General features: G+C 44.2%; 1 protein-coding gene across 5 annotated transcripts in view; it reads right to left on the minus strand.

Moving 5' to 3' along the window:
* The window catches only part of LOC137792840 (protein sidekick-1-like), a 214878-nt gene that overhangs the window by 155973 nt on the left and 35362 nt on the right, over positions 1–23543 (minus strand). The window contains exon 2 of one of the 5 annotated variants that reach the window (XM_068588609.1): positions 8198–8261. The exons of the other annotated variants lie outside the window; for them this stretch is intronic. Within the exon in view, the coding sequence (XP_068444710.1) occupies positions 8198–8222 (25 nt within the window). The 5' untranslated portion in view covers positions 8223–8261. The remainder of the gene's footprint in view (positions 1–8197; positions 8262–23543) is intronic. 5 annotated transcript variants of the gene reach the window in all.

The following is a 23543-nucleotide window of genomic DNA, read 5'->3' on the forward strand; positions in this document are numbered from 1 at the left end:
TCCTGCTTGTGTGGTGTGTGTGCGTGTGTGTGTGTGTGTGTGTGTGTGTGTGTGTGTGTGTGTGTGTGTGTGTGTGTGTGTGTTATAGAAACGCCTGGATGAGACAGAGTTATCGGTGACAATCTAATTCTGCCTGTCCTACTTTCCTTATCTGTTTATTTTAGATATAAACAAACACATTCTCAGTCACACACACAGACACACACACACACACACACACACACACACACACACACACACCGACTAATCACACATTCAGACATTTACCTGGTGGCTTTATTAGGACTGATTGTCCGGGCAGCACCACAGCCACAGCGATCAATACAGTGACGGGAGGATGACATCACAGTGTGAGATGAACCCAGGTTAAACACTTATCGGTCCAATCAGCTGCTCAGCTGAAACTAATAGCCTCATCCCTAATAGCAAAGGAAGCTGGGTATTAGTGCCAGCTCTCGACGCAAGAAAGTGGATATGGAACAAATAATAAAACATGTTGGTCACTTTTTTTATAACATCATTCTCACCCTCCTCCAATAGATAATCGCTTAAAGTGAGTTTCTTTTCAACTGTCCTTTTTGCATGAATGCCTCTTTGTCAGCTTGTAAAATTCGGATAAGCCAAAGGATAATAGCTTTTTTCTGAAGACAAAATGGATTCTACATTAAATTTGACCTGTAAGAAAGTAGTGAGACGAATAGCGATGATCAAAACAAGTGTGGTCAAGCCACACATGCTGTGACTATAAATTCATCTCACCTCCTGTGACAGGGTTTCACAACATACATATCTATATATAGATATATATGTCTGTGTAAATACATTTATATGTATACGGATATGTGTGCAAGGGAAGAAGCAAAACAACAATTACGAGGTGAAACTAATGAGTGGGAGTACTGAGCGAGGGAATGAGGGAGTGATTTCAGAATCATTGTGTTCCACAGCGCTGACCTAACAAGTGAACATTATGTTCCCCAAAGGTTTCTTTCAGAAATAATAAAAGACTCACTAGTTAAACCCCCATTAAAATATGAACGTGGGTGTAAATAAGACTGAGACACAGGGGAGTTTCTGTACTTCCCAAGTTGCTGGAATTAACAGCAAGAAATGATGGAAACCATGTCAACAACTGACGGTGAAAACTGGTGCATTTCTCATTACGGTTAATTGTGATGCTTAATGTTAAATGCCGACTTTATTTGGACTATTCTAAACAAACATTGCTCCAGACATTTTCACACTGTGAGAAGCAGGACGAGACGTCTTCTGTCATTATTATTGTATTTAAAAATGTTTCCACGCAAGGTTTCTACCAACGTCAACAACATGTTTTGATGGGTTTTTAAGAAGCAACTCTGGTTGGCAAAAAGCAACGGTAGATATTGAAGAGCTAATGTGTTCTGCTCATGTGAGCTCCACAGGTTTTTTTTATGTAGAAAGATAACATTTTAAAAACGTATATCTCCTTCCAACATCTCCAGGTCACAAGTGCTACTATTACGCAACATTGGACCACAACTCGCTCCAAATAGTCTGTGGAGCAGAGTTACTTAGTTGTCGGACCCTGGTCGCAGCTGGCTAATGCTAAGCTACGATTTGCTAGTCTGTGTTAGAGGGGCGGGACTTAGTGAAAGGGTTAATTGGCAGCCGGCAAAGGACACACTGAATACTAAGAACCTGGTACACATGTTCAATCACAAATACTTGAAGGCAAGAGTGACAAACTGCTAACGACACTGACCAAGAAAGCTGTTGTTTGAATTACTTTCTTAGTTATGAATCAGACGAGACTCCAGCCTTCCCTACTTCCAGTACACTAGGTATGACGCACCGCGCCAACAAGACAAAAACTAGACAAGGAAGTTAGAGTAATAACTTCACTTGATTTACACAGAACTCACTGAATCAATCTGATACCTTAACCCCAATCTAGGTGTCATGTCGGGGCACGCATGCGGCTGCCACAGAGGGAACTAAACGCAGGGAAGTCGAAGCAAAGAATACAATTAGACTGAAAAGTATCTTCACTGAATTAGGGAAAAAAGAAGAGCGAGAAACAAACGCGAGTGAGTGTTGAACAGGGAGAAAGCTGCATTAGCAAGCAGTGAATTAACAGAGGGCAAAAGCCCGTTCATTTATCTGATTGTATTACCCATTATGAGCATTTCCCTAAAAGAAAAACACAACTTATTGCAGCATTAGCATTTAGTACCAAATGGACTAATGAACCGCAGGAAAAAATGAAAACAAGGGACAGAGGGTCAGGCAAACACTACTCCGGCCCTAAAAGAGCGTGGGGGAGATGGCGGCACATTAAGTGGGGCGGGGAGATGGAGGGGGATAGAGGGACTGAGTGCCAGAGGTGGAGGGCAGACAAACACGCTGCTTTTAAAAGGTTAAAAAAAATAAACCTTTCATTCAGAAGTCGTCTCTCACGCACACACAACTGTGTCCGAGCAGAGACACAAACGCATGCGCCCCCTCGATTCAATCAAAGCAGCTGCCATTACAGTGGCAACACGCAATGAATCATGGGATTGATGATGCGCCCTTGCAAGGGGACAAGTAATTTCTACTGCCCGGGAGATGAAGGGAGGAAGGAATGGACGTGGAGAGCGAGGGAAAGGCAGAGAAAGAGGTAGAAGAGAGGACGAGGACGGTTAACAGAATGAGTAGCATCATCTGAGAGCCCCGAGTCGGCCCTCCTCCTCCTCCTCCTCCTGCCCGGGATCCTGACATCATCGACCCGCTAACAAGAGCACAGAACCCCCTCTCTCCACACACACACACACACACACACAAATGGCAGAGAAGACGCGTAATAGGAAGGTGTGGTGTGGATGAGGTTTACTGCAGACGAGAGCTCTACACATCATTCACACTCTTTCTCCATCAGGGTGTGTGTGTGTGTGTGTGTGTGTGTGTGTGTGTGTGTGTGTGTGTGTGTGTGAAGGGGTGAAATGTACAACTGTGAACAAAAAGACAAACTTTCCCTGTCTCCGTCTTGCCACCGTGTCCTCTTTCTGCAGCGAGAGAAATGAAAATTCAACACCGCACCATTGGATCCTCTTATATATTCAGACCAATATCTCCCTATTTCACACAAGCAAAAGAGGTGTGCATGCAAGCATGCACAAAGCTGCACACACACACACGCACACACACACACACACACATACACACACACTCGGGGTATTAAACCCTCTTTCCTTCAATCCCAGAGAGCAGGCCCGCACCATCCTCTGCGGATTAGTGTGAGAGATGGAGAGAGAAGAAAGGTGAGAACGACGAGACCAAAAGAATGAAGGAGACAGAGGAAACCAGACGGGAGAGAAGGAGGCGAAACAAGGAAGGGTGGGAAGAGATGCAGGAGAGGAGGGGAGACTGAGGCGGGGTCAAATGAGAGATGAACGAAACCCAAGAAATGGTCAAGAAGGAGGCTGCGGAAAGAGTTGTGACCAACTGGTGCATGGTGTGTGTGTGTGTGTGTGTGTGTGTGTGTGTGTGTGTGTGTGTATGTCTGTGTGTGTGTGTGTGTGTGTATGTGTGTGCGTGTGTGTGTGGCTAATGAGGAGATTCATTACAGATGAATATATCAATGATTTATTCCGTTAACTGATCCTATCTCAATTTTCATCACAAGTTCCCAGAGCAATAAGTGAATTCTCTAAACTCCTGGATTTGTTTGACCGACACCCAAAAGTAGTTACCGCGTAAATATCTCACCAAAAACTAAAATTAAAAGCACTATTACTCTCCTCAGAATATCCCCTTCTTCATGAAAAAGAAATGCTCACAATATTTCAAAGAGGTAATGTATCACACCAATGGCTTTCCCTTCAACACACACACACACACACACACACACACCAAGTGAGTAACAGACGATGAGAGCCGTCTCTCTCTCTCTCTTTCTCTCTCTCTCTCTCTCTCTCTCTCTCTCTCTCTCTCTCTCTCTCTCTCTCTCTCTCTCTCTCCCTCCCTCTCTCTCTCTGTCCAGTAATGCACCCTTTATAAAACCCACACACTCTCTCCTGCCAAAGCAGTACGCAACGCATTTCAAAATGCACATCAGCACATCCAGTCACACACACACACACACACACACACACACACACACACATACAGGTGTCAGTAGTCCAGTGCTTGCTGTGGAGTCCGTGTAAAGATTATGTCAGCATAAATACTGCACTCAGTTATGGCTGCTATAATTTTCTGCAAACATTTGGCCCACTCACCAGCAAGCAGCAAAAGTCAATACTAATTGCCATTAACGTAATGACTGCAAATGAACATTTGGGGTCTTCGGGCTTTACGATGCCAGTAAAGCAAAAATGCTTCAGATGCCATCCCACAATCTCTTATGCATTTCCCATGAAAACATATCTAATTAAGCAGTGAGCTAACAACATCGCTGCAAACACTCTCAGAATAATTCAATAACTCTTCTGGCCCTCAGTTCTGTGTGAATGTGGGAGACGAAGCTCGGTGACCTGATGCCAGTGAAGTGATAATTCTGTTGGGACTGCGGGCTAAACTGCTCCAGCACACGTTTTGTCGTGCAATGTCCTCGTGAGCCACGACACTGGAATGAGTATAAATTGGGTGCAACAGAACGGCTCCCGAGACATAAATTGCATTTGCTTCCAGAGTTCATTTCAGGGCATGTGCAGTGCCTTTTCCTGGCTTTAGTTCTCATAAGCATGCATGCTCACAGCCCTTCCAAAATCACATTCATCACTGGAAAACTATTTAGAACTGGCTCATAATTCAGTAACAATGCTTGCTGTCTATTAATATAAGAAAAAAAAATAGTAATTATTCATAATGTAAGTTAACCCCAAATAAAATTAACATAGTTTTTGCAATTTAAATTCCAGTCTTGGAATTTAAAAAAATAAATGATTAAGCTCCCAGAAGAACTCAGGTTCAACTCTGGGGTGAATTAAGAAAAGAAATGAGTTATTTATCTCTGGGCCAGAGTATTTTACTTGGTCACGCATGAGCTGTATGCTCAAACTCCGTTGACTGCAGCTCCCGAGGAGTTTATAAAAAGTTTGGGGCGACGGTCGTGCCAGATTCTGTCAAAATCATTTAAAATGAAATCAATATATGGTTAAACTGCAGAGTCTATGTGCTGCAGACTTCATTGTATGTTTCCGTTGTAGGATATATTGTATGAAGATCATTCATTATAACTGGAACTCCATATGTACTCTTCCATATATTAATGTTCAAGTCGTGACTGAACTTCTTCTGAAGTGCTTCTGTGCACCAAATTGGTTCGACTCCGTCCGCCACGAGACCTTTCCAGGTTTATGCCGTGCAAATGCTAATCATAAAGGTGACAGAAATATGAATAATATCATCATGGAATCGTAATGGCTGCGGTAGTTTGCGCGGATCCATTCTCTGGATCTCTCCCCGCATAAAACCACCGAGCTGTGTCGGGACCACCCGCTCCTATCAATCCTCGTATCCTCAGCAGGAAAACACTGATTGTGGGAAGTATCGGCGGCATCTGCCTCCTTTTAAACAGTTCTTCTGCTGTTCGGCGAGTGTGTAGCATGCAGAGAAGGAAAGAAAATCACCACTGGTCTGCGTCACCACTAAATGATATATTCATTTTAAACCCGGCCTTTAAGACATGCGTCACAGGTACGTGAGAGTGTCAGTGCAAGAACAACATGAACGGCATGTTTTTTGTTGGTTTTGTTCATTTGCACTAACGCCACTGCAAAAAGTAAGCGTGTGAGTGCACTGTGGATGTGGTCATGTGTGTGGGGAAACACGACGAGCATCAACAGATGACCTAAACGGCATGTCGCTGGCGGTTTGTCACAGTCTTTGACATGAGCCAAAACTGTGTAAACGGCCACTCCACAGAGGACCACGACCTTTGAGAACACTTCCAGTGTCAGGAGAACAAAGGAGACAGTCGCGGCACGAAAAACCAGTGTTTCTGTGTCCATGAACGGGAGGGAGGCCTGTATCGCTCACCGCTGCAGCAACTTTAACTTTGACTTTGTTGAAGAGGAATGTGCAATTAAGGCGAAAGTCACAATCACGGGATTAAATCCTGATTGGGAACGTGGGCGGTTCATCAAGTTGGGAGGCAGAAACAGAGAGTGTGTCACTTCATAGCTAGGTGTCAGAACTACTCAGCAGTGCAAACACATCTGCATAACTGGTTTAATATGCAACTGGTGCTCAAAAATGAAGCCGGATGCTTCCTAATTGATGACATACCACGAATCTGTGGCGACTGAATTTTAAAGTAAAATCCTGATATGAAATTCTTAGACGGTACACACACTCAGGCACAACACTTGCGTACACAAGTTCTTGAAATTCGCCATGTCTCCTTAGTTTAGCACCGAGCAGCACAGTAAGAATAATGTGACTCACCTAAGGGAGCAGATGTGTCCAAACAAACAGCCGGAGCAGATGGGGGGTTGGGAGGTGGGGGAGGGGGGCAGGGCAGGGAGAGGAGAGGGGAGAAAGAGGAGACAGAATTAGCCTCATTGCAGTCACACATTTTCTGCACAATTTTAGCATGTTTTCCTCTGGAGGGCCTGTGGAGAGAGACACTGGAGGAAAAAAAAGATGGCTCCAAATATATACAGTATGACACAAGAAACTGAAATACAAGCAAAATGAACAAACACGTTGGATTTGTGGGCTACGGTGAAGGGCTGTATATAACTGCAACACTGCGTGTCTGTCCTCTACCCAACCGCACACATAAACAAATAAAAAAATAAAAGAGCCATAAAATGTCGGTGGCAAAGTGTTTTTTATAGACGGAAAAGGTCTGAGGGTAGAATTCATTGTCCATCAGCAACACGGAAGATAGGAAAGGAGAGGAAATGCGAGGAGTGAGTAGAAGAAAGGAAAGGAAAAGAAGTAAGAGGAGGAAAAAAAAGGGAGAGGAAACAAGGAGAGGACGAGAAACAAGAGGGGAAGAGAAAAGACGAGAGGAGAAGAAATGAGAGGAGTGAGCAGAGGAAAGGAGAAGAAACAAAGGGCGTAAAGGGAGAGGAAACAAGAGGAGAGAGGAGAGGAGAAGATACAAGAGCGGAAGAGGGGAAAGAAGGGTAGATAAAACAAGAGGAGAGGAAAATAGGAGAGAAGAGAGGAAAGGAAACGAGAATAGAATGGAGGAAAGGAAAAGAAAGGTGAATAGAAAAGAGGAAATGAGAGAAAAGGAAACAAGTAGAGATGAGAGGAAACAAGCAGAGAGGAAAACCAAGAATGCGCACTTGATTTTGACATATCTCCTCCTGTGTTGTGACGGCAGTGTGAGCCAGTGTGTTTTTGAGTTTTGAGTCTCTCAGTTAGTCCAAAGAGGAGGAAAGAGGGAAGATCAAAGTCCAGCCTGCTCACTTATCAGAGCTGCCCATCACACACTATTCTCCAGATACAAACACTCTGCTGCCTCTCTCTTTCCTAAATGAGACACAAAGTGAAATACAAGAAGGAGGTAGACTAGAGACAGAAATGAGAGGGCAAAATGGTGTGTGTGTGTGTGTGTGTGTGTGTGTGTGTGTGTGTGTGTGTGTGTGTGTGTGTGTGTGTGTGTGTGTGTGTGTGTGTGTGTGTGCTTGTGCTTGTGCTGAGTGTGTATGGGTTATGAGCCACAGCATCTGGGGTTGCCATTTGAGACTACGTCTACTGGGTGTAGAGCCTAGGTTTGGCAATCTGCCAACACATGCCTCACACACTAACTGGGCTGGAAAATAACACACACAAACACACACAAACACACTGGGTCACACAAAATGGCAAAGACCTTTAAGTCAAATGAGGTAGAAGCACAATCTGACAAAAGTCAAACACACCAAAAAGTCAAATGCCAGCACACACACACCTTCCATACATACATACATACATACATACATACATACATACATACATACATATATACATACATACATACATACATGCATACTAGTATACATGCATATATACATGCAAATGCAATACACTTCTGCTAGAGCCCAGCTTCCCACAATGCAACAGGATGAATGAGCCAATCACTGGGTGCAGGTCCTCCCACCGGTTCAAAAGTATCAAGATTATTCTGTCCCAAAATTGTGTTTGAATGTGCGTCTTTGTGTGCGTGCGGGTGTGTGTGTCCGTTCACGCATGGTTGGGAACAATGAGAGTGTGTGTTGTGCAGTGCAGTGCCCACCTCCACCTCCACCTCCACCTGTCATGGAGGCCAGCCGCCCTATCAACCCTCCTATCTCGTTGTCCTGTCAAGCAAGAAAACAAGAGGGAATTGAGGGTCAAACGCCTCTCATTTACTTCCTCGCTTTACCCCACGCTCCACTGTTTCATCAAGCTGAACTCAACAACGCCACGGCGAGCTGACGGCATGCTGCAAAAGCGGACGATTTGATTGAATGCAGGCTACCTGGAACAGAAGTGTCGATCATCACTTCTAATGTCATCTGGTGTGTGAATCTATGGCAACGTTCAGCTTCTTTTGCAGTTAAAAAATGTGTTTGTTTGTTTATTGCTCCTGTAGCACAATGATTCAAGTTTAATACGATAGAATGAGTGATCACTGTTGGGGGGGAAACATTCCTCTATATAATCTCAAAGATTTATTTTTCTTCTGGGGAGGATAAATGGGTAAACGGGTATGTCATTACATAAATGACATACCCGTTAACCTTTAAAAATGTAAGTAATGCTTGGTACCATTGTTAACAGAGTTAACCAGTGAGATATTGTGATAACACAACACAACTCCTAACATAAGAGCTGGGGACAAAACAAGTGAAACATGTTGGTTCTGAAAAAGACAACTGCTGTTTTTTGTTTTTTAGCAGACTTTGGAGATTGCACCAAAAGCTGAAGGGGGAAGAAAAAGGAAATGGAAGTACCCATCTGCGAATAAATCACGGGCTAACTGCTGCAAGGATGAAATGACGAGGCTCAAGCAGTCTCAAACCACGATGATGAATCGTCTTTGGGTAAACAGTGAAATACAAAGGCTCAGCGTGGGGAACCTGATGCGGTGACATATTACACAAAGTAATGTTTGCGATTCAATTGGGATGCTGTTGAGAGAATATAATTGTTTGAGCGTCGACGAGCTTCACGGGTTCCATGAGAGAGGCTGCGATGGCTTCTCATGGCGGGAGCGTTTAGCAGCTGAATTTGTATTCCGGTACTCCAGCAGCACGACATCTAAAGTTAGCTGGTAATACTCTTTACCGCGGGAAAATTTGTGGACGGTTTTAAGGTATCAAATGTTGGATTTGGCTCAATCCTGTAGCCTACTCCCTATCCTTTGTTCTTTGTTCAAACATAGATGGCTGACAATTCACTCTTCCTCACTTTCTGTTGTATATGCCATCATCCGCACTGCAAATCCTTCCTTCTCCCTCAGTGATCCGAGAGACACAAGAAAGGCCCATATGATCAGACAAGGCCTGCCCTCTTTCTGCCTCTGTTCCCCTTTTTCTCGCTAGCGGAATTTTGGTGCTTTCAAATCACAGGTTTTTTTTTCTTGAGGATACAAGTTACACATCCTAACACAGAAACAAAAGCCCATTTTCTTCCCTTACCCGTCCCAACCTCCTGCCTCCACCTATTTGGCTCTGTCAGTTTTAAAATGAGAGTCTGTCTCACCCCTCTGCACCTCCTCGCCCCTCTTGCAGTCTGAGCGCACCAAAAGTGATGTGTTGAAAGCAGAAGCGCTATCGTTGTTGGCGTCGTCTCAGAGCCGCTTGGAACCGGGAGGTTGACACGAGGTCTCCGCCACAATGCTCTTTGTAGTTGTCAGAGGGACTTAAATACTGTCTTTAGTGCTGTCACACAAAAACGCACACACAATCGCTGTAATTGACACGCAGCTCTGGACTTCTTTGGTTCACATATGTATAGTGTGTGCGTGTGTGTGTGTGTGTGTGTGTGTGTGTGTGTGTGTGTGTGTGTGTGACAGTGCACTAATATCCTATTCGTCTCAGGATAAGCGAGGACAACGGTGCTAAAATAGCCCATTTTGTGGCTATGCCGCCTTAAAGAGGTGTTATAATGAGACATAACAAGTTATGGCAGCTCATTCTCTGTGCTCCTCCATACCACATGGACGTAGTCACACTGCAACTTGCTCACACGCGTGCGCACACACATACACACGCACATTTTAATGGCCAAGGTTAAGGTTATCATTGAATGAAAGCAGTGTATTCCAAGTCAGTGTCGGAGGAGAGGTAGTCGCCCTGAATTGGAGTTTGCACCATCACTAATCTCCCATGCTGAATGAAAGGCTGCGAGCAACACACATGGGGCCCACACACACACACACACACACACACACATACACACACACACACACACACCTGTTAGAGACCACAATGGTAACCCCCGCAGGGAAACCCCGTAATACCATGCACCAGGTCAGCTGGCCAGAACGGCAGAAAGAAACAGATGGAGTGGGAGGGAGGGATGATGGAGGGCAAGGGGAGAAAGGGGGAGGAAGGCGCTCAGAGCAGAGGTAGAGTTAGGGAGCAACAGGTAAGGGATTGAGTCACTGCTGGGCACGGGAGGGAGGTTAAGGAAGATGGTTAGTGGAGAGATGGACAGCAATAGATTCCTGAGAGGAGGGAAAATGAAGGGGTTGAGAGACGGTGAGAGGTGAGCAAGAAAGTGGGAGGAGGTGAGAGAAAATGAGCGTGGGGGTAAGAGGAGGGCGAGAGGTGAGGAGGGGTAGAGGTGAGGGAGTGCGGTAGGAGAAGATGAGGTCGTAGCCTCAGAGCCGGCTAATGAAGACAGTGATGTCAGCGTGGGGTTCGGGGCGGCAGTGTGGGAAGTGGAACGGTCCATCTGCTGCTCGGCCCGCTGGGATATCACGATCACCTCGCTGCTCCCACATCTCACTCATACAGACATTAACAGGGAAGGGGGAGGGGTGGGGCAGCTGAAGGAAACTTACAAAGTTACAGCTCAACATGCACATACCGCAAAACCAACAACAACAACAAAAGCTATTGACTATTCTCTTTTGTGTTTGTTTCCACGGATATGGTGCTTCTTAGGGAGCGCTATCTCACACAATTGTGCAAACACAATTACAAGAAGGTACAATGTGAAATAAAAAAATAGCAGTGGAACATGTATTCAGCCTCTCTCTTCCACACACCCATCCTCTCTTGGGTCTCAGTCAATGAGCTTGAAGATAATTTCAATTCTAAAATCCTGATTTTGTTACTGATGCTATTACACTCAGTGATGTGAAGGCTGCTTCTGGGAAGAAACAGATCTCCATGGAGAAATGCCACACTGATAAGAACGTTGAATAAATACAGTTGTTTGAAGGAGATGCTTTCACAGCAATACAAAATAGATGTTTAAGAGGGAAATGTGACTTGTTTGCCTTACTCACGGTAGTTTAAGCAGCTTATGATACATATTTAAAACTGTTTACGCCCCCGAAAGATGTTTAATCAGAGCAATTATTTATTTTTAAATCATTTTATTAGTGTGTTTTTATGCAAATAACCACTATATATGACAACAACAAAGCACATGGATAACATTACATGTTTTCTGTTCAATTGTCCACAATCCTCTTTATTTTTTTTTTAATTTAACATTTTGGGCGACTAAGGCTAAAAGAGCCGGGTCTGGTCTCAATTCTTTTGTTAGGATGTACCATGTACTACATGTGAACTTTGTGTGTATTTCGATACTAGAGCTGGGTCAACTGTTTTAAAAAGACCGAGGACCAATAGTTTGATTTGCCTTGAATCAGGGTGAGCAAGTTATCCTGAACATATGACGTATCGAGTGTATGTTTTCTCCTCCTCAAAATGTGCAACAATCCCGGAAATCAAGTTTTAAGACAGTTTATGGTCCACGCATCTGAAGAGGGAATTGTAAAACTCTACGTAGTTATTACTGCAGCGATAACTCGATTCTCCTGTGTGTCTTTGCCCGTGAGCTAAGCAGTAAAATTGGCTTTTTATGTTAAAAGGTGTTCTGCACTGTACAGACGGTTGCACGTATTTATTTGGCCAATGTACGTCGGCAGATGACACACTCAGGGGCAAAACGTGACAGATAAACTTTTTGCTCGACTATCCTAACATAACCCAGTTTGTAGCCAGAGCTTTTTGTTGTGGCGCCACGCTGTGTCTGTGCTCGTCGAAATTGCTGTGATTTTACTTCTCTATGTTCCCTTTTATAGAAGATCCTGTAATACGGGTTATTTGCAGAGATAACAGCGAAGGAGTTGTGTGTGAAGTTTTGTGTGGGACTCATACACTCAAATGAGTACAATACAAAAAGAAAGAATGAATTTGAAGGAGCATGACTGTCCGGGCTAATTCTCCTCCATGCACAAGACGTGCAACACGCACCTCACATTGAGCTGCTGATTAAGGGCATGGGAGAGAAACACTTTGGTTTTGTTGAGGCAGCACTTACGTTCTACCCCGAACACTCTCTTCTTCTCCCCCCTCCCTTCAGGAGGCAAACAACAAAATAGTAAATTACAGCAAGCAGTAAGGTTGAAAGGAGAGACCACTTTGAGGGACAATAAGGGTTACTCCATTTATTCTTGTAACGGGGGAAACTGTGTGTGGAATGGATCCTCCCACTTAAGCATCAACATGGCCGAGACACTGCACAATGGACCTGTATATGAGTGACAATTGTAATTTTATTGAATTGGTTTATCCAAAACTAGATGCACTTAGGGTTTGGTACTCAAAACATAGTGGAGTGTTCCTTTAAGCATGTATATTTCACATATTAAACTGTAAATATACTCAGCTAAGTATTAACTGCATGAAATGTCTGATCAAATCCCTCATCTTCATTCGGTTTGTCACGACCACTTGAAACTGAACACTGTATGAGTAGCATCTGAACCCCCATTACAGTGCATCTGTCTTTGCTAGCAGCTTCTAATTGATTAATATCCTTTGTTGTGAGATGAAAAGGTTTGTGCTCCATACTGTCATCAACCCGTCTCCATACGGGTGAAGCCAACACTTAAGCTCCTCTAAAGGCCAGAATAGGTAATGGCGAACCTTTTCTGAGCCCTATTTCCTCTGAGAGTTCCTCTGTGGAGATCAATTACTAACCCTTCATTTAATAACCTAGCTGTGTTTTCCTCCTTTTACTGAGGTACAACTATCGGTGAGGCGTGTTTTGAAAGGAAAGGAGAGCTTTTATAAAAAAAAAGCTGTGAATAAATGAACTTAAAAATGTGTTTTTTCTACCGTCAATCACGCCGCCGCTTTTTTTGCCGTTGCCTATTTAAATGTGGCGATTCTTTCATAACTAAATCTGTTGGGGTTCTTTATTTGTTTTATGTTTTGTGTCAGAAATAAAAGATTGGATGATGTATTGTTTTTGTCTTGTTTTTTTCTTGCTTTTCATGCATAATGTGTACACAGAATCAGAAAGCCATCCGGCAACGCTCCAGTTGGGAAGCGAGCCCATCTTATTGACTTGTACATGCATGAAACATGGACTTAGAGCACATGGGTTCAGTAATTATCACAGCTAATACCGTACATCAAGAACCTTCTGGCCAAGATAATCACACTATGAAAGAAACGCCCCTCCCCCCCCCGCTCGTGCTGCCGACCTCCAGCAAACAGCAGGAAATTGCAGGATAAACGATCCACCCACCGTTTAAGTACACCGTGTGAAGGGTCACATGATCCCTCACACGGACAACCCTGCAGAGTCGGGATGCAACAAAACATCCGATATATATCATGTATGTCATATATCAGTGACAATGGTGCACAGCTATTACATTTATGTTGATATCATTATGTATTTCTGTGTTTAACCAATGTGTTGCTGCAATTTAAAGGTCTACACTTGAATCGAATTCCTGACTCTTTTTTTTTTTTAACCAAGTTCCTGGTTTTCGATTTAATAATAAATAGCAATTCAGTAAATGAATATCAATGTCTAAGTTTGTTGTATATGTTTTTACAAAGTTAGGCATCCATAGCCAGTAGTACTTGGACAAGACAGATGCACTGTATTTTCCACACGGATGGCTAATAATGATTATTATGCATAACACAGAGTCAAAATATATTCTGGTTTGAAAAAAAGAAGAAAAAAAAAATGTTTCTTTCAAACCTACTATGCCCCCGAAAACACACCTTTCTGGAACACGCAGAGAAATCACGTCTCCCATCACTCTCTTTCTTTCGCTTTCCGACAGCACAAACACAAACACAAATCACAGACCCTCCTCCCCAGCAACAGATTCAGAAATATAATGAAGAAAGTAAACTAACTAGCTGGTGCTCGGCACAAACATACACAAACACACATCTCTTCACTCTCACTCCATCCCTCATCCCCCCCCCCCCCTCTCTCTCTCTCTCTCTCTCTCTCTCTCTCTCTCTCTCTCTCTCTCTCTAATGAGGCATAGAGTGAAAAACTCTCTGTACCCATCACAGAAGTAAACACATATTTTCAACTTTTTGCACTCTAGCACAGCGCGGGGAAAAAAAAAAAAGGAGCTCTCCCGCAAGCTGCACACCATCTAGTCTGGAAGCCCTTTCTCTCTTTTCCTTTTTTCTTTCTCATCAATATAGAAGCAGCAACAGTGTCATTAGACATTGTCAGCATGACGACATCCTCTTCATGCCACGTTTCCCCATGACATACAACACACACATGTGCGCACATACAACACACACACGGGACGCAGAGAGTCTCGCATCCAGCTTATTGAATTACCGAAGACCACAATTTTCCTGGAGCCCCTAAAAAGCATGAGGTCGGCAAGCACGGACGAGTTTTCCCCAAAAGGAATATTACCAGCCTGTTTGTGGTTGTCTGTATGTGTTTGTGTGTGTCTGTGAGTGTGAGTGAGTGAGAGTTAGTGCTGCAGTATAGAGTGACACCACACGCGAGCGAGCAAACACACACAGAGTAGCTGAGAAAAGAGCCGGGTCTGGACGACCTGAAAAAGCATTTGACATTCATTTCTGCCGTCCCTCCTCGCGTCCCCCCACCACCGACTAAACAGTCACAGAAAGAAAACTGGCAGTGTGCACAAAAGTGCTGCTACTGAAAGTTGACTATTAAAAAAAAATATATAGATATGTGTATGAGACGGATTGTGAAGGGCGGATGTTGTGGGGAGGCGGGTGGATGGATGCATGAAAGAAAGAAATAATGGAGGGAGGGAGAGAAAGGGCTTTGCTGTCACTGAAGCAAATGTAAATACCCGGCGCACCACTCATGCTATACCACTCCTGGAGAGGCGACACACAAAACAAACACCCCTGTCGATGAGTGTGTACGTGCATGGACCGTACGGGAGTGTGTTTGTGTGTGTGGGTGCTTTGCTTATCTCGGTGGATTATGCTGACTTGCAGCTATTAACAACTTAAACACATTCAAACCAGCGGGGAGCTATTTCTACAACTCAATAGGCCGTCTATCACCCTATTGTCTGTTCCTCTGCGAGTGTGTGCGAGAATATATGCGTGCGTACTGCTATCAAATGAGTGTGTAGGGAGGACAAAAAGAGAAGTAGATAGCACAATATAATGGAGGACAGATGTAGAGGATGTGAGGAGTGATAAGAGAGGGTGGCGGGCACAAAGAAAAATGATAGGGCCGGATGATGGGGAGAAATGAGTCGACGACAAAGGGTGAGTCTGTCACCAGGAGGGGTGGGTGAGGGCGGGGGAGAGGGGGTTAGGGGTGGGGGGGACGACAGCCGTCTATCAGAAGAGACATAATGAGATCTGACGTAATGTGATGGTGAAGCATGCTGGAGATGTTACCCGACATCGAAACAGACAGGATCTGGATCAACATTACACTGCTCGCCATCACAATCACACGTCAACACACAGACAGACAGACAGACAGACAGACACGTGGCAGTGTGTGTGTGTCTGTGTGTGTGTGTGTGTGTGTGTGTGTGTGTGTGTGTGTGTGTGTGTGTGTGTGTGTGTGCCCGTCGATCTGTCAGTGAGCATTTGCTGGCGCGCAATTTGATGATCTCACCCAAAAGGGATTATCAAAGGGACTTCAAATACCAGAAGATTCATCTCCCCTGAAGAGGAAGAAGGAACAGTGTTGTGGGGGGAGAAGGGGAGAGGGGGTGGAAGAACTGCAGGAGAGTGTCGAGCCTCCAGCAATGTTTACCCTACTCAGGGAAAGATCCAGTGTCCTCACTGGTACACCCTTCAGCGACACGCATACAGCACATTTCATCCAGCACTACAGATTTATGATCACACACACGCACGTCATCACTCATGCTGCATTGTAGGACTGCGTCAAAATGAAACGCGCGCGCATCATGGATTCATGTGTGCGTTATTGAATAGAAGAAGGTGTGTAGGTTTCTTCATGTACATCTAATTGTGTGTGTGTGTGTGTGTGTGTGTGTGTGTCCAGGTAGTAGAAGACAACGACAGAAGAACCGTGCGCATCATTGAAAGGTCTCATATGCATATACATACTAATATAAAGGAGGTCAGAGGACGTCCGTGGTGTGATGGATGAGAAAGGCAACTCAATCAATTTCGCTGGCAACTAAGAGATTAAGCCTGTACACTGAGATCTGCACAAACTGCCACTTTGAGCACCACACACACACACAAACACACACACACACACACACACACACACACACACAAACAGCTGGAAGTAGCACCTTTAGGCGTCTGAATACATTGAATGGAAACAGAGCCTGTCGTACCGAATCGTCACGGTCACGCATAACACCTGGTATGTATAGATTGATGCACAGAGTGTGTCAGTCACACTATCGAGAGCGCAAATGAAATCCTGCGGGTTCCAGGTCAACGGGGGAGAGGGGCGTCAGTGTTTGCTCCACTGTTCTGTGAATTTGAAACGCATCCAACTTGCTGACGCACGTTCAACAGCATCGCCAGGATCACACGGGTTTGGGTGCTTTGTATGATGCATGCTCAAGTTTTTTGAGGGGGATTTGTCTATGTATTTTGATATTTTTTAGTTCCGCAGCATACAATAGATGCAGTTCAGTTTTGTAGTCGATTGTAACCTGTTGCCCGTGTGGAAAGTGTTTCTTCAGTGTTTCTTCAATAAAGAATTCTTTGAAATATTCCTTGTGTTTGTCATGAAAAAAGTTTTTTCAAAAGTTATCACTAGATAAAATGCTCCCTCAGTCCCCCACCATCTGACTTCTGTGATCTTTGAGTGCCTTTTTTTTATTGTTCACCTGCCACTGTGGCAGGTGGATTAAAAAATCTACCAGCTACTCAATAGATTATCCGTGTTTTTCGCCCGGTGAGTGAAGCCCATCGAGCAACCATTTGCATATTTTAGCAGCATTTGGCTGGTGGCTGGTGTAAATATCCAAAGCCAACCCTCACATACACACACACACACACACACAGTGTCGCCTATTAACTTCATGATGTCATGATAAATTAAAGTAAGTAAAGATGGCAGGTCTGGAGGAGTAAGATGCCAGTGAACGAGCAGGGCGGGGCTGGTTTTGTTGGTGCATTGAGTCTGAGAGTTGGGAGCCTGCTGGAGTGAGTTTCTATGCGGGTGAATTTGTGCGTGTGCCTCTGAGGCTGCGTGTTGTTTTCCGGCCTGTGCTATGAATCATTGAGGTTCAAGGTCATTACTAAGAGATGGAGGAGATACCAGGAAGTGCTAAAATCACCACTCTGTCTTCTCGTCGCTCCGTCTCAGTTTCTTACCATCCAAAGGGACAGTTGTTGAATCATTAAGAATCACACAGACGGCCGATCACAATGTGCTAAAATGACCATCCTCTCGCGAGTGCCTCTCCATCCCTTTCACTTTTAAGTTTCCCCTCTATGTGAATTTCTATAAAAACTCCTTTTGTGACAGGTGCGAACCACCTTTCTCAAGCTTCTATTTTGGTTTGACAGAAGCACTTTAGCTCTCAGTTCCGCATAGCTGGAAAACAAGGAGGAAAATAGATGAATAGATGCGCAGGGAAAAGAAACATACCCAAAAAGAAGCAGTCAGCGGATGAAAGGAATCAGTTCAGTCAGTTCAGTTGAATTTGTGAAAATGAGTGCATCTTTCTTTTCTTAGAAACACAAGAGGGCTTCAGAATGCTGTCTGTGATACCATCAAAGAGCAGAAGCCTAGAGATGCTTCATTGAGAGTAAATAAAAGGCCAGACATTTTTGGATGATGGGAAAGCACTGAGGGTGATCCTCCATAGACGTGGGCACGTTTTGTGGTGAAGAACTCTGGAGAAGCCAAAACAAAACACCCAGCAAAGTCACCGAGTCCCTCAACGGTTTGATTCATTTAGCGGAGAAAGGGAAGAAACAGGTTGTGCGTGTAAATGACAGATTTGTCAAGCAAGTAATTACATTCACAGACATTAAAGTTGTGACTCGTCACTGGCCTCACGATTCAATTCAAATAGGATTCACTTGTCAATGACTAGAATGCACAAGCAGCCTGGATGCATGTCAATGCATCTATTCAAGTCCCAATATTACTGTGTAAATGAATTAATAAGTACTCATATGAATACCTTTTTTATTTAGAGTGCTTTCAGACTAAAACAGTCCATAATACAGAAAGCGAAATTTTTTTCCAACATCAGATTCTGTGTGACTTCCGAACATAACCATCAGAAAAGCGAAACATAAATCCTTCCGCAGTGCATTACAAGTGTGCTGTACTTACATCTACAAACAGGTTTACACAAAGCAGCTCTTCTACAGGACACTTCCTGAATGCCTGTCGCATTTTACACTGCATGAATTAGCCAAGCAGCTGGCGGCCTTTTCCCGACTCGTAACTCTTCTCCTCTTACTTGGTTTAAGCCACCGCATCTCCCGACAGAACAGCACGGTCGTTTCTCAACCTGCAGGCATGATTTTTCTTCTCTTTTTTTTTCTTTTTACAGCCCGACATCGCTGAAGCAGAGCGGCTAGTAGCGGCTGCTCGTCGTCTGAATGCCATCTCTCTGCATCAACGCACATCAAGTCAGGTGAAACACAGAAGTAAACGGAGGAGAGAGGAGAGAAAACCTCCAATCAATGACAGCCAAAAAGCAGTGAAGACTCCCACTTCCTGTTATGTTTTGTTACTGAATCGTCATCTTAATCCTTCTTAGAATGGAGAAAGATCCACACCTTTATCTGAAATCAGTGTATTTTTCCCCATACATCAGCTAAACTTGGGAGAACTGCTAAATTGACCTTTTGCTTAGCCCCTCCCCCTCTTGGTTACTGTTACTAAAGCTTTTAGACCAGGCGAGAAAACACAACGTATTGCAGTGAGATACTTCAAAGCAGATAATAGGAGGTTTATGGAATCATAGTTGTGAAATAGTAGACAGAATGGATTTAAATATGCATTTCAGATTCGTCATATAATTTTGCGAATGAAGAGGAAAACGCTGACTGGTCCCAATGCAGGCGTCAGGCACGACACATCTTGATAACTCATGTAAAGGACAAACTTCAACAGGAACAACAACGTTGCTGCACGGCAGAGTAAGTCAATATGTTGTTGTTGTTTTTTTTAAAGCTACATTAACGTTTAGTTGTGACTCCTTATACCGTTCGCACAACGCGGATCAATACGCCGTGTTTGTTTGACAACGTGTTAAGCCAGCTAATGCTATAAGCATCCTACTTTGGAGAAAACTCAGTAGTTTGTATTGATCCTCCATGAATTCTGCTGTGAGGGAAGTATTCCACAGTGTTTATCCCATATCCGTCATTTCTCTCCTCGTTTCAGGCCGCAGGGAGGTGATAAATAAGACACTCTCCTCTAAACTTTGAGGGCAACTTTTGTCTGACTTTTAGGTTCCATATACACACGGCTGAAAGGTCGACGGTCCTCCTGCGCCGAGTTACGGTTGCAAGCGAAGGATTGGACAGCGGCCGCTGAAGCGTATTGGTTTGTAAGGTCTGTTTGACGGCACGGGACACCTGCTCTTGTTAATTCAAACAAACTGAAAGAGGAAGTCGGTGCTTCTCGACCGATTACAAATTTTGGACATTGAAACAAGTATCGACCTCCCATTTAGTTCATGAATTCACACATCAAAAGGAGACTTTCGTCTTTCATGAATTTACAAACAGCGCGGCTGTTTTTACTGCATTCGTCGAAAGTGGTGAACATATTTAAAGACACATTAAAGCAATGCACTCTTTTTTTTTTTTGGAGGATGCTTCCCTGAGGCAACGTTCAGTGGAGCCGTGTGTGTGTGTGTGTTTGTGTATCCAGCATGCTGCCAGTTGGTGTTTGGGATCCACAGGATCGTGGTAATTAGGCTGCTTCATTTTGTTGTGTGCTTCCAGCATTTAATCAGTTCGGGCTGCTGACATCATAAAGTAGATCTTTTAGGAGATTCTTCAGCTCCAGCTGGTGAAATTCTCGCTGCTCTTGACACATTATTTTTTTCCCTCTCCGCACAAGTGGGAGCATTATCACTGCTTCAGGGCTGCTTTTTGTTTCATAATGGGACTGCTCACAAGGAAGCTTAAGAAAGTGTGTCAGACACTACACAACTTTTTTTTTTTTTCGGACATGGTGTGAAAACAAAAAAAAAGAGGCTGTACGCCAGCATGAATTACAGACAGCTGTGAAATTAAAGATGTGGCGATAAGGCCATAAACGGAGCTCGTCCAAAAGGTAGGCATTGTATGAAAATACAATGCCGTATGCAAATGAGATCCAGCCACTGTCGATCAGCCATCCAGTTAATGTCACACCGATCTTTATTTCACCGTTATCTCCAGGATCTGCTCTCCTGCAGCGCTCCTTGAGCTCGTTTCAGAGGCCTGATCTGGTTTTTGTGATCACAGTTAATCGCAGGCTCACCGGCATGTTGACAGGTCCTGGCGTGCCGGGAAAAAAAATTGCAATAACGTGACATGATCGTCATTAGAAACTTTCAGGCACTGTGTTCGAGCAGGGAACGCATCGTCCTCCTCCTCCTCTGCAGCGGGTGTGAGGCAGGCGAGAGTAAGTTACGCCACAAGTTTGTTGACTGTAAGCCAGTCGCAGTCAACAAGGGTGTGTGATGTGCAGACACTGCGGGTGCGGCGCAGTGGGATGGGCTTTGGAAGACTCACAACAAACTGGATGGCATCCAGCTGCTTCATGAGCCACTGCCGCTGTTCACATATTATTTATCATTCGGAGTAAACAGAATTGTCTTTATTTGTTCGGAGAGGAAAGAGAATGCAAATTAAAAAAACAGTGTTTTCATAGAATTCGATGAATCCGTAAAACCTCCAACAGATAGACTGCACAGACCACCCTGAGTGTAATGCTGCCCTGTAAAAGACACTATGATGCGCTGAATATTAAGAAATCCTGTTTGAAGATGTGTGATTTTAAAGAATTTGAGATCAAATACAGCCAGAGGAAGCATGCAGAGCAAGTGAAGGTAGAAAATGTAAAAAGTAATCCGGTCCCTCCCTCTGATATGCTAATTCACGCTAATCTCCATTCATATACTTAATCTCTTAATTGCTTTAATTGACATGAAAGAAGGTGGAAGCTTGCCTGATATGGCAAATGTCAAGAGAGTCCCTTCCAACCTGCCTGAAGCACACACACATTATATGCTTGTGTTCTTACACATACGATGCACAAGACATATGTACATTGGCATATGCACATGTGATTATGTCCTGTTGATATCAAACAAAAGACTCACGTACTCACCGATGTGCGAGGGAATACAACTAAACAAGCCAATGCGCACAGCCCCACAGCAGGCAAATCCCTTTATTGTTCCATGGTCTTTAATTAGAAATATAAAGAACCAAACTGCCATACATCCACACTGTTTACAACAAAGCCTTTTCCTTTTCACTTCCTTTCAATCCGTAACTTCTTATCTTTTGCTTTTTTGGGTCAGGTTGTGTACGTGGTAAAAGAGAGCAAGAGTGAGGGAGAGAAAACAGTATATAAATGCAGATTGAGGGTTTTTCCACATAATTTAGTGAGACAAAGTCTGTTATTGTACTCCACTATCATTTTGACTTAAGGCCCTGATCTCTTAGTTGAAACTCCTAACGTGCACACACACACATAGACACAAGCTCTACCACACAACAAAAGACCAAAATACATTTCTCGAGGTTTTAGCTCTGAAAAATAGGATTGGATGCAGTGAGATAAAAACATTAGCATATACTTAAAACACAATACATACGCAAGCTACAAAAAGAGACATACGCAGTGCCTTCGCGCTCTGCACTTCCCAGAGAGCAACATCCATTGTGAAAGAACACACAAACGCACGAAAACACACACACCCTGAACCACTTTTCACAAAAGGAAGACGACAAGCGGGACTACCCGTGTGACCCCGATATCGTCTTTGTTTTCTGCTCCTTCGTAGTTCCACAATCACATCCTGCTCCCTGAAGAGAGGGAGGTCCTCCCACATCTAAGAGCACGGATAGGCTGAGATAAAGCTGCAGCTTAAAACTACGGAAAGCAGTGCAAGTGTGAGCCGAGGTGGATTTGTTGTTCAGGCCGGACTGATGTGGAATGACACGGGGGCTATGGGAGAGACAAAGAAGGTAGGAGGCAGAAGAACCCACGGTGACCTCGAGGTCAACTGCCACAGCTCTTTCTTTTGACCGACCATTTAACCTCATATAAATTACCTGCTCTGTATGTGTGTGGGTGTGTGTGTGTGTGTGTGTGTGTGTGTGTGTGTGTGTGTGTGCGCTGACAGCAATCTATCTGTCCTGTGATGAATCCATCCTGTGCACGTGACCTACAAATTAAATCACCTCTACAAGGAAACCGATTACCCTTTCCCAGCAAAGATGGCTGCAAATACACAGGAAACCCACTTACATGCAGCACACACACACACTTACACACACACACACACACACACACACACACACACACACACACACACACACACACACTTACACGCACACACACACACACACAGCGAGAGAAAGAGAGACGCACGCGTCATCTGTGGTATCAAGAAGGGTTGGGTATTGGTCATTGACCTGTGAACTCAACCATCAGTTACACAGACAAGGTGATGATTTACCCGTTGTATAGTAGTGTGTTTGTGTGTGTGTGTGTGTGTGTGTGTGTGAGTCTGTGTATGAGCTGACGCCAGGTCTGTGTCAGGGTAGCCCCCCTCCTTTCTCCCTCTCATAAATTACCTGTCAAGCGCAGAACAGATCGAACCGGAGAGAAGGGAGGTGGCAGAGAGAGACGCTTTTATGCCTGTTTTTAAACCGTCAGAAAAGGCTCCACTGTGACACCAGCTTCTGAGAGAGGGCTTTATTAAAAACACAGGCTGCTTCATGAATGATTAATTAGTTCACAACAGGTACACATCAGTACGGCACTTGTCATACAGATGCACCCAGCTTCACAATAAAACAACAAACAAACAGCGGAGACTGAGAAATGTGCAACCAGACAACAAAAACACAAAACGGCTATTGTTTTGACCGAGCGCTTCGCAAAGGGGAATGAGAACAGCGGCGGGGAAATGAGTGTAGCAGCATGAGGAAGAAAGACGTTAATTT

This window comes from Clinocottus analis, unplaced genomic scaffold, assembly GCF_023055335.1.
Source record: "Clinocottus analis isolate CAN_PGR_092001 unplaced genomic scaffold, fCliAna1.0.p SCAF_22, whole genome shotgun sequence".
NCBI classification, from domain to species: domain Eukaryota; kingdom Metazoa; phylum Chordata; class Actinopteri; order Perciformes; family Cottidae; genus Clinocottus; species Clinocottus analis.